Here is a 16,372-nt window from a genome sequence, read left to right on the forward strand (position 1 = left end):
GACAGACAGACAGACAGACAGACAGACAGACAGACAGACAGACAGACAGACAGACAGACATAATCTATAGTGGTCAAGGCCACCATTGGCCACCCCCTGGCTCTGTTATTGGGCCTGGTCATGGATAAACTTGCTCTCTCCAGGATCTGCCACCCTGCACTGTCTCAGACAAGGAAAAATAAATAAAAAGACCTACTTTTGTTTTTATAGCCAGTGTAACTCCTACTCACTTGTATATTTTACATTTAAAACATTAAGGTTTACTTGCATTCCCTGTTCAATTCTAGTCCAGAAAAACAATAATTTTGAGAACAATATTTTTCCATTCAAATTCCTCAGCAATGGGAGACATCAGCGTACTGCTTGTTTACATGCCTTTCTAAGGTTGTGGGGAAGATGGTGTCTATCTCAATCAATCATTGTGTTAGAGGTGGAGAACACCACCGCCACATCAAGTCACAAATACACAAGATGATTTTAGTCAAAAACTCTGTCATGAAAAGCACTGAGTGATATGTATTTCTTGTATAGTTGGTGAGCCTTCAACTCCATTTCTTTTTAACATTTGTCTCTTAAATCCTTATTATACAAACAATTTTGTGATCGTTAGCCTGATGCTTCTTGAACCCTGCTTGTTAAACTGATGTATCAGTTGGCATTTTCCCAACAAAGAGGGCAGGCTTGCTGCTTCTCATATTTTAAGATCTACGGCCCCCACATACACATGTACATACATAAATAGCGCAGCAGCTCCGTCATTCAGATAGTTTATTTATTACCACTGGTGCTCATGTGGCTGCCCCCACCCTGCTAATGTAAGCACTGGCTTTTTGGCTCTCACCACTAAGTGGAAAGAAGTCCCACAGTTTATGTCATGCTTTGATTAAGTGGTACTTTTGATGGTGAGAAATATGTCCAGACACTCTCAAGCTGCACCTGCACCAGCAGCAGCATTTCTGAGCAACACACCAAACATATTTTTGTGTCTAAATCTCCACTATCTATTCATGAATAGATAAAATGTAATTAGGAATGTTTTTGGGAGTGTGTGTTTTCATGTCCTAAATGTGTTAAATATATGTTTTTATATGTGTATGTGTAATTTGTGTATTTGTGTACATATGTTTTCCAGCAAGTAGCATGCTTATTTTCTACTATAATAACAGGAAACACCTTGACTGCCAGCCATTTTTGTGTTGGCTAAGGTCGGTGAGCTGCAGCAGACATCTTGGATTGTGTTGACTAAAAGTTAATCACTTGTAGATGTGCATCCTAAGGTTACTTATTAAGGAATTTGTTGAAACCTGTTCAGTGCTTCATAAAATGTTTTGCTAACACACAAACATGTAGACATTGATGTACCAGTTAATGCAAACAATTGAAACAAAGCTGGTGTGTAGTGCTCAGACTATGTGTTGGAGATGATGTTCAGCTTCTGCCACATCAAGTTTCAGCTGACAATTCAGAGAACTGACAAAATTATAGACATTTTAGTGCTGGTCAATGTTGCCTAGCTACAGCAGCCATTTTCATTGTGTTGACTACTAATGTTGAAGAGTTGTACTTTGTAGATGTAAATCTAATAATTACTTTTTGAGAGTTTTATTAAAATCCATCTTGTGGTTCATGAGATAATTTGCTAACAGAGTTGACTACTATTATTTATTGTGAAGTTTTGAAAACACTTTGCATGATCGGTTAGCACTTGGAGTACGTTTTGTGAATGACAATTGCTAACACAACAAATTTTAGCTCAATATCAGTAAAATTGACTGTCATGACCATGTTTGGATCTGCGATCTTGACTTAGCTATGGCGGTCATTTTTAATTGGTTTGACTCCTAAAGGTATTATGTTGTTGGTGTGTGATTACACTCATTTTTACAATCCGAATAGTGGTTTATTTATGAGATATTTAATTAAGGCTACAAACAGACAAACACAACCATGAACATGGACATAAGAAAAACATTATCACCTTTTCACTTTTGGCAGTGGGTGTTAAAGATATAGTGATTTATACTGACATATAATCATTCTAATTTACTTTTCATTTTATATGCTTTTAGATGATTGTCTATTGTGTTTGCACTTCATCTGTGTTCTTTGTTTAAACAGGTCTTTCTTGTAAATAAGTCCTCGTGGCTCAACGAGACCGACCTGTATAAATAAATGTTGAATGAATGAATAAATAACAATGCTTTTTTGATGCAGAAATCTCTTGTGTTTGGGGGTTTTATTCCTAAGGGTCAGGACTAAAAGTACGGGTACATGTCAAATTAAAAATATGCCCACTGAACATACAGTAGAATAAGCTTTTTTGTTTCTATTTATAAAGCTGGAATGTTGTATAAGCATGTTATTCAAAATCCGTTACTGAAAAGTTTATTACTAATTTTGCCAATGTTTTTTTTTTCTTTCTCGTTGCAGGAATCTTCATACTCATTTGCACTGAAATGCCTTATCAGCCTTTCCACTGTTATTTTGCTCGGTCTTATAATAATGTACCACGCCCGGGAAATCCAGGTGAGTTTTTCTTTCCCCTTCTATTTCCTGTAAATTTATTATAAGCTGCTTTCAAAATGATGAGATTAGTGTTGCCATAATAATATAATTAAAACTAGATGCATGTGGTGTGAATGGTGAATGAATGACATTACTAAATTTTACTGAAGACGCTGAAATGGAATAGTTTAAGATAAAATAAGTAGAGTAGAACATTTGCTAAAAGCTAGAAGTAGCTAAATGCTTGCTAAAAAAGCCAATCATTAAGTGCTTTACAATAAAATCAATCACAAAAACAACGAATTAAGGTAAAGCAAGATTGAAAATATCAGATTTCAACTGCAAAAAGCCAAAAACATCTAAATGCTAGCTAAAATTAGCTAAAATTTAACTAAAAGTTAAATTTAGCAAAAGGTTAGCTGAAAGGATCAAAAGACCAGCAAAAAACTAAAAGTGAAGATGGTTGCTAAATATTACAAAGGGCCAGTGGTTTTGAATACTCAAACACTTTACTGAAGTAAAAGTACAAATAGACAGACAAAAATGTACTCTAGTAAAAGTAGAAGTACCACATTAACGTTTTTACTTAAGTAAAAATAAATAAGTACTTGTGTTTAAAAATACTTAAAGTATTAAAAGTAAAAGAACTTCCTGAATGTATTACATAATGCAATGGTCCACATATCTTTAAGTGTGCCTACTGTATGTATATTTTCTGTAATACATTAATAGTGTTGAGTCATTTTAATGAACAATGCTGCAGATAATACATGTTTTTATTGTGTTTACTCTGTGACACAGTTCACACCTGGACTTGTGATTCAGTGCAGCAGAACTTCAAGGATGACCTGCAGAGTTAAATGTCATTAATCAAAATAAGAAAGAGGAATGATTATACCTTTGAAAGTTTTTATTTAACACAAATCAAAACCAATGTGTCATTTTAACTGCAGTAAACACATTTAAGTAAAAGTTGTCTGCTTGAACAAAAGGAGCATTAGACACAACTGACAAAGGAACAGACTCTGATCATTTCAACTCCAGTTTGTCATCAACTCTAGTTAAAATACTGTCTATTCAACTTTGTAAAGGGTCAATATTGAACAATATTTTAACTTCCTGACACCATTTTTAAAACTTGGACTCGAGTGTCGAGACATTTGGAGACATCTCTTGTCTCCTGACATCCATGAACTGACACATTTTAAAATTGCAGCAAGAATTTCTTGTTCAAGCTCAGAAGAAGTTGCTTTTCAAAGATTTTTGAGTCCAGTCTGGCTCTTTTGGGAGAGAGAATCTGTTCTGTTGTACTGAGCAGTCTTTCAATAATCTTTCAATAATGTAGATGAACATATGCATGAGATATATTCATAAATTAAACGGATTCTTTCATTTTTCTGGACCGTATATAATGTGCATTGAATTTAGAAATGTAACGTGAGACGTTAATTATCTTTGACCCATCAAAATGAATGCGGTCATTTATTAACAGAATCAAAGTTTAACACATCACACATTTACATTAATTGGCAAAATATGGAAAATAACAACATGGCTAATTTTAGCAAACTGTACAATTTTGATTATCCACACGGCGGTGGATGAGAACTTTACACAGACATTTCTAAAATATCTGGAATGATTTCTACCTGATAGAAGAATTTAAAGATGGAAAGATGAAGTTTAGAGGGAGAAAAAGATGGGTGAGGGGGTTTGTTTGTGTCAGCATTCAGAACGGCACTTTCCGGGTTTTTCTCAGCTTCTTCCCCAGTACACTTAGGTGATAGAATCAACTCTTTTACCTGGAGATGTCTCCACCGGTACGAAAGTCCATTCAACGCACCCTTTCAGCGTCTCCGTAGGAACAGCTGTGAATCGTCCGAAATAGTGACGGTGCTTGTTCGACACAAGTTCACCTCACAAGTGGACTTCACATGAGTGGAGTCCGTCAGAGTTCCACTCAGAGGTGGAAGATGTTATAATCCATAAGACTCGGAAGAGCTCTGTGGTCATGTCAGGATCTTCCTGTTTCCCAGCACGGGAGCTGCAACGACTCCAAACTCGACTGCAAACTCGACTGGAAACTCCACACGCCTCTCGACACTCTCTCGACACTCTCTCGACACCGGTTTGAACTAGGAAGTACCGACATTTTAAAGAGCTTTATTTCCGGTTCATTTGGGAGTTTCTGATTGGTCAATATCGACCAGACAGGGGTGTGTTTTGTGACGTAAGAGGTCACTAGGAGTCAGAAAAACAGCAAGAATGTTATGGAACAGATTGAAAATGTTTTTAGACAGACGAGAGGGATATTTAGACGAGTTGGCGGAAAAACAGGTGCCAGCTTCTCTATTTACGTCTGAGAGGATGTAAAAACACGACAGCTCGTTCCAACAACTGGTCTGCGTTTGACTCCGACCTTGGACCACTTACACTGCTCATTCAAAGACAGAAAATCAGAAAATGCATAATTACTCTGTAACAGACCTTAACATGAATTCTAACTTTGCATGAGGATTAAAAATCATTATTACTGTTTCACAGTTAATAAAAATTGATTAGTTCACTACAACATCTAAAATGGTTTGAACTAAAACACTTTGATTATCAACATTTGTAAAATAGTAATGATAATAAAAAAGAGAGTGTTCTTTCACTTGAATTTTCAAGAAAGAAAGTCTCAGGATGGGTCAACCTGTATTTCTGGATGCAAATCAATGAAATGACAAGTTCTGTCCCATATGGTGTCTAAGGTCAAGGTTTTGACCTTCAGGCCTAGTTCACTACAATAATCTTTCAACAATCTTTCAATAGTCTTTCAATAATCTTTCAATAATATTTCAATAAGGCCATGGGTGGCACGTATCTTCTGGCTGACTCTCTGTGGTGGAATCCATTTTGGGTGTGTTGGTGGTGCTGTGGGTGCACCCAGCTCAGTGACATATATACTAGAATATATGTCATTGGTCCAGCTCTTCTTGAAGGCAGGTCAAACGTTACCAGTCCACTTTGCAGTGAGTCAATGAACCAACTCCCCTCTCACCATTGGTTACTTTCAAACTAGCAAACAAATAAAAAAAACACAACATGAATGTAACGTATAACACAACGCATTATAGAAATGTAGTGTAGTAGAAAGTACAGATACTTAATGTAAAATGTAGTGGAGTAAAAGTCGAAAGTCCCCACATTTAACTCTACTTCAGAAAAGTACAGATACATGACAAATGTACTTAAGTACAGTAACAAAGTACTTGGACTTAGCTACATCCCACCACTGCAATGGGCATACAAACAAACAAACAAACAAACAAACAGAGAAAACAAACAAAAAAGGAGACAGAAGTAGATTTTCAAGAAAAAAAAAATAAAACTGAATAAATTGAAGGGCTTTTGTGGGAATAAATCTGTTAATAAAGTTAATCACTAGACCAGCATCTCTAAAAAAGCTAGATAAACTCAAGTAAAAATGTTATGAGTTTTATTCAACAGTTTTTTTTTTTCTTTTCCCCTTTCTCTTATCGCTCAGACTGATAAGAAACCAGGGAAACAGTTGTTGTATGCACAGTCTCTCCCTTCTCACCTACTATCCTTTGACTTTGTGGACCTTTACAAGAGATCCTTCCTGCCTACATCCATCAGTATCTATAACATCTCTTAATGAAATGAGGATAACGAGTTAGAACAACAAATAATTTCCCTTTGGGATTAATAAAGTATTTTTGAATGGAATTGAATTGTACTAAGTTTGTAACTCCTTCAAAGTGGTTGCAGGTGTCTTGGTGGCCTCTCTCACTATTCTCCTTCTTGCACAGTCATTCAGCTTGTGATGACAGCTTGCTCTTGGTAGATTAACACGTGTTCCATATTCTTTCCTTTTTTCGATGATGATTAACAAAACTCCTTGGGATGTTTAGGGCCTTGAAAAAAATTTATATCCCTCCTCTTGCTTATACTTTTCAATAACCTTTTCTCAAAGTGGAAATAGGACAGAGTGTCAAGAGAGTGAACATTTATGCAAACACTTATTTTACATTTAAAAAAATGGACTCAGCAAGACTGTTGCTGGAGAAACGTGTAGTAGAACATTGCTGCAATTTTAAAAATCTAATATACTCTTGTCTGACTGTTTATCTCACCATTAATTTAAAAGTCCATTACTGTTCCTGTCAGTGTATGATGTATGTACCAAATTTGATTCTTTAATTCAATTCCGTTCATCTATATAGTGCCAGTTCACAACAAAAATCTCAGGGCCCTATACAAAAAGCAGTTGCATACATTATGAAATGCCAATTTCTAAATGTTATCGAAGGATGCTAACAGAATGTGTCAGAGCTTCACGTTGATGCTAGCTCTCCTCCACTGGTGACGGTGAAAAGAAATAACTTCCTTTTAACAAGAGAAACCTCAGGCAGAACCAGAAGCAGGTTCAGGGTGGGTTGCCATCTACCCCGACTAGCGGGGGGGTTGGGAGGACAGAAAAGAGACGGACAGCCACAGTAGGATTGTTCCTCAGACATTCTGAAGTTAGTATTAGATACAGTAAATATTTTCTGTGCTCATTTATTTCATTTGGAAGAGAAAGAACCATGAAACAAAATTAGCTTGCTCATTCTCTTGCTTGCTCATTGCTGCAGCCTTTTTAGAACTGCTCAGTTAAGGAGCCACTGACGTGTTCTTATAGCATGTTGTACTGTTTTCAAGAGTTTTAGCTGAAACAGTTGAAGATGGCACGGCTTGTAAGCCTGCAGGAAAAATACCAATAATCCTAAATTGATCACAAAAATGTGTATTGAACACCCAGTGTGACATGCAACCCTTCTCTGTAGAGATTATTTCACAGTGCAGGTGACAGCTGACATGCTGCTTCTGATCAGGGTGAATAGGCAGCTACTTAAAGATCTTTATTTCACTGGTGTGTCATGAAGTAAAACCATGCAAGCCAGGGGAGTGGTGGGGCAGAGGCTAGAGAAGGTGGGCATGTGATCGGAAAGTTGCCATTTCAACTCGACGAACCGAGTTCTCATGGCTCAATGAGACTACCTGTATAAATAAAGGGTAAATAAAATTTGCCCCACTCTGGGCCCTTGAGCAAGGCCCTAGAGTAAAAAGTGTGCAAAGTTAATCCCCTTTGCAGTAAACGATTCAGTTTTCTTTGTTTCTCTAACTTGTGCAAATGGGAAATGTTTTATTAAAGCAAATTCCTGCCCAGTTCACACAGGAATGTTTTGATTTGTTTTTCGAAATTAGCAAATGCTTTATTTTTCTTTTTTTCTTCTTTTTTAAAATTGATTTAACCTTGCGTCAACACTCAATCAGCAATTTAGGAGCCAATAAAGTGTGTTTTACAAAACTGGGATCTATTCAATTAAATTAAATTCAGTTTATTGCTATAGCACCAAGTCGCAACAGAAGTCATCTCAGGGCACTGAACAGAAATATTTATATAAAAAATAATAATTTAACATTATTTATCTGTGGAGCAGACTGCTTTGAATTTACCGGTGACTCCATCACAGAACTCTCATCTTGAGCAAGCATGAAGGCGACAGTGGAAAGGAAAAACTCCCTCATGAAGAAGAAACCTTTAGCAGAACCAGACTCAGGACAAGCGGACCATCTGCTTCAACCAGCTGGGTTTGAGAGGAACAGATACACAATGGCAGGTCAAGAATCACATGTTAAGATAGAAATAATATCAAATGGAAAACTATACAATTTTAACAATTCATTTAAAGAAATGAGGTCAATTTGTCCTCTAGTAGTCTAAGTTTAAGGCAGCATAACAAGCCATCCCCTAACTATAGGATTTATCAAAAAGGAAAGTCTTAAGTCCAGTCTTAAAACTGGACAATGTGTCAGCCTCATGGACAGAAACTGGAAGTTGGTTTCACAAGAGAGGAGACTGATAACTGAAAGATCTTCCTTCCATTCTGCATTTGGAAACTCTAGGAACTGCGAGTAAACCTGCAGTCTGAGAGCAAAATGCTCTGTTAGGAAAATATGAAACTTCTGTTAGGAAAATATGAAACAATATGATCTTGAATATGGAACTAGGTTGTTGAGAGCTTTGTAAGTTAGAAGTAATATTTTGAATTAAATTCTACTAGAGAAATATGATCTCTCCCACTAACTCCAGTTAAGACTCTGGCAGCAGCATTTTGGATCAACTGAAGACGTTTTAAAGAAGTATTTGGACACCCAGATAATAAACCATTGCAATAGTCCAGTCTAGACGTGACAAATGCATGGACCAGTTATTCTGCATCATTTTTAGATAAAATGTTTATAATTTTAGCGATATTTCGCAGGTGGAAGAAGACATGTCCTGATCAAAAATAATACAAAGATTTTTAACATTCAAACTAAACTAGATTAATGCCATCCAAGGAGGGTGAAATTTTGAAAAAATTATTCCTAAAATATCCTGATGCATGCTCAATAATCCAGGTAGAAAAATTTAAAAAAGTTAAGTCTGGTCCTTTGGAGAGTGTGATGCAGAACAGCTCAGAATCAAAGTTTCATCCTGCCTCAGCAATGCCAAACCACCACCTTCCAACATCAGTAGAGAGGAGAGGGATGCACTCACCACTCTTAGCAAGAACAAAAACATCATCATTCTCCCAGCAGACAAAGGAAGGTGCACAGTGATTATGAAACCAGAAATATTATCATGAGAAAGTTATGACACTCCTTAGTGACTTAAACACTTATGAACCTCTGAAAAGAGATCCAGGAAGTGGTTACAAGAAGAAGTTGCCTGAAAATTTTGGAGCAGGACAAGGCTATTGACCATATTCTGTACCACAGACTGTACCCAGGGGAGGCCACACCTAGTCTGTATGGTTTACCTAAAATCCACAAACAAGGTGTACCTTTAAGACCAATCGTTAGCATGATTAACTCTGTCACTTACAATGTTTTCAAATATCTGGCGTCTGTACTCATCCCTTTAGTTGGCAGCTCAGAACACCACATACAGAACACCATGGACTTTGTGGACAAGGTGAGGGATGTCATCATGGAGACTGATGAAACAATGGTCTCTTTTGATGTCACATCACTCTTTACATGCATTCCTGTTGATGATGCAGTAGAGGTGGTCAGTTTAAAATTAAAATCAGACACCACTCTGAGCAGCAGGACCACGCTTTCCACAGAACAACTGTGTCAACTCTTGAAACTGTGCCTGCAGTCAACCTACTTCACATATGGGGAGCAATATTACAGGCAGAAACATGGGTGTGCTATGGGGTCTCCAGTTTCTCCTATTGTTGCCAACCTGTACATGGAGGAGGTAGAAAAGAGAGCCTTGACGTCCTTTTCAGGGACACCACCAAGTCATTGGTTCAGGTATGTTGACGACACCTGGGTTAAAATCAAATCTCAGGAAGTCCAACATTTTACTGACCACATCAACTCTGTGGATAAATACATCAAGTTCACACGAGAAGATGTAAAAAATGGCAAGTTGGCTTTCTTGGACTGTGAAGTCTCAGTTTTTGATAGAGGACATTTGCAAACCGAGGTGTACCGCAAACCCACCCACACAGACCAGTATTTGCAGTTTGACTCCCATCACCCTTTGGAGCACAAGTTAGGAGTCATCAGGACTCTGTACCACAGAGCAGACAGCATTCCCACTAGCCAGGCAGAAGAAGAAATCCTTCCTGAAAGCAGAGAAGAAACCCAAACAGGACTCCAGTCAGCCATCAGGTGAAAAGGAGGAACCCAGACCCAGACCAGTGGTCATTCCATATGTTGAGGGAGCATCAGAGAAACTGAGACGTTTATTTTCTAAACATAACGTCCCAGTGGCTTTCAAACCCCAAAATACATTACGGCAAAGACTGGTTCATCCCAAAGATCCAGTCCCCCGGCACAAACAGAGTAATGTTGTGTATGCTGTTCAGTGTCAGGAGGGCTGTGATCAGTCTTACATCGGGGAAACAAAACAGCCACTGGCCAAAAGGATGGACCAGCACAGAAGATCAACATCATCAGGCCAGGATTCTGCAGTCTACACTCATCTCCAGGCCAGCGGTCACTCTATCAGGGATGAAGATGTGCACATCCTGGACAGAGAGGAACGATGGTTTGAGAGAGGAGTAAAGGAGGCCATCTTTGAGAAAAGAAATTGTCCATCATTAAACAGGGGTGGAGGCCTCCGGGTTCAACTGTCCCCCTCTTACAATGCTGTGATTGCTAGTATCACTCAGCCCTCTGTGAGTAGTAAACAGCCATCAGTGTGCTAATGATCCATTGTTAGGCTGATGGTCCTTCTTGAGCATGTGAGCAGCTGGTTTTGGTTGTCAGCAGCAAAACTGGTTGATCCACTCTGAGAAGGTGCTATTTAAGAGACTGAGCTGAATACAGCATCTCGGATGGAAAACAAAACGTTTCTACAATTTTTGTATGTATGTATGTATGTTTTATTTATTCATTTCATTTTATCCAAACAACAGATATAATACAATTTAAAGAAAAGAAAAAAGATATACAATCACAGAAATAAAATGAAAGGCAGCAGAAGAAGATTTTTTTTCTGTTGTTGTTGTTTGTTTTGTTTTTTGAATGTCCAGAGGACCAGACAACTTTTTTTTATTATTATTCCCAATATGTTCAGGTCCAAAAACTAAAACCTCAGTCTTTTCTGTATTCAAAAGCAGAAAATATAGGGTCATCCAGGTTTTTACATCTTGAAGACATGCTTGTAATCTAAATAACTGATTTGTTTTATTGGGTTTCATGGACAAATATAACTGTGTATCATCAGCATAACGATGAAAATTCACCCCATGTTCAGGTCAATATGCGTTGGACATTATGAGAAAAATACTTCTCTTCAGCATCCCTTGCTTGAGCCTGAAAAGTGTCCAATATGTCCTTATTCAGGCTGACTCAACTTCCAGTCTGTAATGCCCTGCACTTTTATGGTCTTGTAGTTTAATCTAGCGCAAAGTTGAAGTTCCACTTTGCATGTGCTCTTGCTCTTGTATTCATCATCATGGCCTTTTTTGTGTGTTTATATTTCAAAACTTTGAATGTACTGTATAATCAGTCCAGGGTGTGTATGTACACAGTCTACCCATTGTGTAAGGTTTGTGCATGCTCTACATGTAGTTTCCTGTCTCTGGGGTATTTTTGTGTATTTTCACCACACACAGACAAGAAGTCAAACCACAAAATTACTGTGTAACTAAATCAAGAAAGCTAACATGGTAAATGCCTCCAAAGATTTGAGCTGTACTATAAAGTGTGTCTGAAAGAACATGCACATGCATTTAAATTACTAAATTAATTTAACTAAAGCACTCTTGGTTTCTATTTGTTTTTGCACAGCTGTTCATGGTTGACAATGGCGCAGATGACTGGAGGATAGCCATGACATATGAGAGAATCTTCTTCATCGTGCTGGAGCTTTTGGTGTGTGCCATTCATCCCATCCCCGGCCAGTACGTCTTCACTTGGACAGCACGGCTGGCTTTCACCTACATGCCATCTGTGGCTGATGCCGATGTGGACATTATCCTCTCTATCCCCATGTTTCTGAGACTCTACCTGATCGGCAGGGTTATGTTACTCCACAGCAAGCTGTTCACGGACGCTTCGTCCCGCAGCATTGGTGCCCTCAACAAGATCAACTTTAACACCCGCTTTGTCATGAAGACCCTCATGACCATCTGTCCAGGAACAGTGTTGCTGGTGTTCAGTATATCCTCCTGGATCATTGCAGCATGGACTGTGCGTGTCTGTGAGAGGTAAACACAGGATTGTGAAAAATTAATGTTACAGGGTGCAAACTGAGAAACAAAATGGCTGAAGCATAGTCATGTTGCTTTGTGGGTTACGAGACACCTTTTCTCCCATTTGCCTCTCAGTGTTACCTTGTTTTCCACCACTCACACTCAGTTGTCCACAGAAAAGAGCAGAATCATTAGCATATAGGTCATGTGTAAATAAAGACGGGCTTTTACTGATTTGCCCTGTACTATCCCAATATTTGTTTCATCAACTCGGCACTCAATCTACAACTTCCCACTCCTTGTTTTTAAAGCTATTTTAGGTGGCTTGTCCATAATTCATAAGTTTCTAATTGTGTGTTTGCTGAATGATTTGTTTTGGTAATGCAGAGCAGCCGCAGGATCCCCTAAACCATTTTTCCCCTTTTATTATTTATTTATTTTTATTTATTTATTTTCAAAAACTGCACATCGGAGTCTGTCTCAGGGGGCAGCAGTGATTCTTACTGAAAGCAAAAGAGGCTGGGATAAAAACAAAAAGCTTTATGTTTTCCTCTCCATTGTACATTTGCATAGAGAAATGAGACGTTAATACCAGCTTTGATGTTTTTAAGTCATTTTTGCTTGGCTGGTGTAGCAGGACTGACGCAGAGTGCAGGACGTATCACTGCGGGTCTTGTCAGACCCATGCTGGTGTACATGTGCTACTTTGTAGAAATATCAAATCAAAAGGAAACTTTTTCTTCAACCAGCTCTAGCGATAGATGCTTGGCTTCTTCTTGAAGCTCGCTCTGCCTGCTTATAGCACTCCAACCCTCCTCTTTTCTATAAATCCTTTAATGACCCATTTGTTAACCTATTACTAACCATTCCCTGTCATAACCCCTTACACCTCTGACCCTCTCAAGCTCTCCACATCTCTTGTAGATTTACATTCTTAAGGTAGTATTTCATTGGGTTGTGACTAGTGGCAACTAACTGATAAGTAACAATCTTGAGGAATACTTTAAAATCTTCACAGCGTTTGCAGGCGTTTTCTTACATGAGCTGCAAAGGCTGGAAATCTTGTTGCTTGAATTATGACCACGGTCAAAAGATCAGTGCAACTTTTTTTGTAAAATAGCCACAGAGTCACATTTAGAATCTCAAATCCATCTCAAACCTATTTCAACTTGATCATGAGCATCTCAAATGTATCTCAAGTGTGCCTTGGGTGTCTGAAACCTTTATTTTGATTGTGGTAGTCTCCGACCCATCTCAAACTGATCTCAGTTTGATTATAGATACAACCAGTCTCAAATATATCTCAGGATGGTCATGGTTGTCACCAAACTGTCTCCAACCCATCTCAGCTTGGTTGCAGTGATCTTAAACTAGTCTCAAGCTCATCTAAGTTGGGGTGTCTCCAGGCCATCATAAAAGCTTCATTTTGACACCTGCAGAGGATTTCTCTTGTGGCAAACCGTCTGAGGTTACAGTCACATGTGTTCAGGTGTAAAACGATGAAAAATCATATTTTTTAAAAACGGTCCCAATCTGCCTATCTTTGCTTCAAATGTGTTCTTCAGTAGATTAAATCATAAATATTGGGCTGGCTACCAAGGTGGGTGCAAAGAAGATCAAGGTGGGTACAATATGGGCAGAGGTGGTAATGAAATGGTGGGTTCAAGGCCTAAAATACAGTTTTAAAACAATTTTGAGTCACTGACAAGTCACCAACAAGTCACCAACAGGTCTCAAACAGTTGCAGCACAGTGAAATACTATCTTTAGGACAGATTCAGTAAGCTGGTTGTGACATCATTTCCTTTAGGACATTGTTTTGGAACAAAGACATCACCAAAATAACTTTGATTGCCAATATTGTGTTGTCAAAATTACCCCTGTAAGCTCCCAATGATAAAACTGTCTGCTTCATTATCCGTCTGTCTTATTCTAAATGTCAAGTGGTAACATCATGACGTAACATCAGGCTCCTGGACCTTACTATGTAATTTACATTTTTAGAAAAACAAGTACAAAAACTCTAGGGTTGAACAATATGTCACGTTGTTTATTTATATCAACAATTTATCAGACAAAATATTATATACCCTTAAAGCCTTTAACATGACTGTATCACTATCAAACATGCACTGGTTTCCATTAATCTGGTGGCAACAGAACACATGGATTTCAAGTATAAATGAACCCCCTAATGTTTTTTTTTGGTAACATTTAGATTTAAGATCATGCAGTCATGTTCTTAAACACGACACAAATTAGAGCATCAGCAGTCCCAATTATGCAAAGGTAGCCGCTGTAGTGTGTTCAAATGGAAATATTCAACATTAAGATTTTTATGATGCAGCAAAAAATATACTAACAAAAAAACAGAACTAAGAATGATGATAACTTCTGTATGCCATCAACATACAGAATTTTATTCTGCCATTATGTAATATTCGATAACACTTTACAATAAGGTACACAAAATTTGATAAACTACTAGGAAACGCCTCAGGAACAAATCAGGAGCTAATGGGTAGTTAACCAGTACTTTCTGGGGAACACACAGCCAAGCCCTATTAGGGGACTACTGGTTAGTTACCTTGTAAATGAACAGGAACTAATCAAGAACTAATGGGTAGTTACCAAGGAAGGCAAAGAGGAATGAATCAGGAGCTAATGGGTAGTTAACCAGTACTTACTGGAGAACACATAACCAAGCCTTATTAGGAGACTACTGGTTTGTTACCACAAAAACAGAGGAGAAATTATCCATAGGGTTCTGAATAAACCCTGCACCAGTATAGGGAAGCATCATACCAAGTACTTACTGAGGAACCAATCATTACTTAATCACTACCTGACCATTACCTGTGTGTTCCCCAGTAAGTACTGGTTAACTACTTATTAGCTCATGATTTGCTCCTGATTCATTCCTGAGGTGTTCCTTAGTAGTTAATCAAATTTTGTGTACCTTATTGTAAAGTGTTACCTAATGTTCTGATGCTTTTCAACCTGTAGGAAACGTCAACACAAATACTCAATCCTCAAGTTTCTAAACTGAGATGTTGATTTTGACCCAAAGTCTCTTGGCAAAATAAACCATTTAAATTTGGAACATGTATTGAAAACTATCTTTAAACATTTTCACCAAAACTTAAGATTTATTCCTACTTGGGTGTTCATCTCTCCCAACTACAATTCTAAAATGCATCTCCTTCAGGCCAAATCTGACCAGATCTGCCTAACTTGGCTAATGCCAATATTTTCAACTCAATTTCAATTCAGTTTATTTATATATCGCCAAATCACAACAGTTGTCTCAGGGCACTTTACAGGAACATTCACATACATAAAAGCCAATTAGTAAAGTTCTCTATCTAAGGAATCCAGCAGACAAGTTGAATCTTGGCTTCGTTGCAGTCTCCCATCCTGAGCAAGCACAGTGGCAACAGTGGAAAGGAAAAACTCCCTTTTAAAGGAAGAAACCTCCAGCAGAACCAGGCTCAGGACAAGCAGCCATCTGCTTTGATCGGCTGGTTGAGAGGACAGGAAGGAGAGACAGACGAACACAGAATGTTAGGTCCAGGTATAGGTCCAGGTGTATCTGAAAGACAAAAAAGCACATGTTAAGGATAGAAAAAATAATTACAAATACAAAACAGGTTGAGCAGAGTAAGTAAAGACAGTAGCAGAGTGAAAATTGTGGTCAGTTTGTCCTCCAGCAGTCTCAGCCTATAGCAGCATAACTAAGGGACAGCTCAGGAAACCCAAGCTGACCCTAACTATAGGATTTATCAAAAAGGAAAGTCTTAAGCCTAGTTTTAAAACTGGATAATGTGTCAGCCTCACAGACAGAGATTGGAAGTTGATTCCACAAGAGAGGAGCCTGATAACTGAAAGATCTGCCTCCCATTCTGTTTTTATATTGAAGCAAGTAATTTTATTTTAATATCAAGTTTTGGGGATATCGATTGTGTGCAAATATTATTGCACTTAGAAAAAAACACACTTTTTTTTGCTTAAATTATTTAAACATCAAAACTATTTTATAAGATTGTGAAGATATTCTATGTGTTCCTGTTGGCTGAGTGCTGTGAATATGAAATGACTGGCCCTCTTAGTATTAAATAT

The 16,372-nt window shown here is 38.0% G+C and overlaps 1 protein-coding gene across 2 annotated transcripts in view; it reads left to right on the forward strand.

The window, feature by feature from the left end:
- kcnn1a (potassium intermediate/small conductance calcium-activated channel, subfamily N, member 1a) overlaps positions 1–16,372 on the forward strand; it is a 103,663-nt gene that overhangs the window by 18,506 nt on the left and 68,785 nt on the right. For both annotated transcript variants that reach the window (XM_037682089.1, XM_037682088.1), the window contains exons 2-3: positions 2,431–2,526; positions 11,851–12,269. In XM_037682089.1, coding sequence (XP_037538017.1) covers positions 2,431–2,526; positions 11,851–12,269 — 515 coding nt within the window. The remainder of the gene's footprint in view (positions 1–2,430; positions 2,527–11,850; positions 12,270–16,372) is intronic.

The sequence above is a fragment of the Nematolebias whitei genome, chromosome 9 (assembly GCF_014905685.2).
Source record: "Nematolebias whitei isolate Nwh7 chromosome 9, NemWhi1, whole genome shotgun sequence".
In the NCBI taxonomy this organism is placed as follows: Eukaryota; Metazoa; Chordata; class Actinopteri; order Cyprinodontiformes; family Rivulidae; genus Nematolebias; species Nematolebias whitei.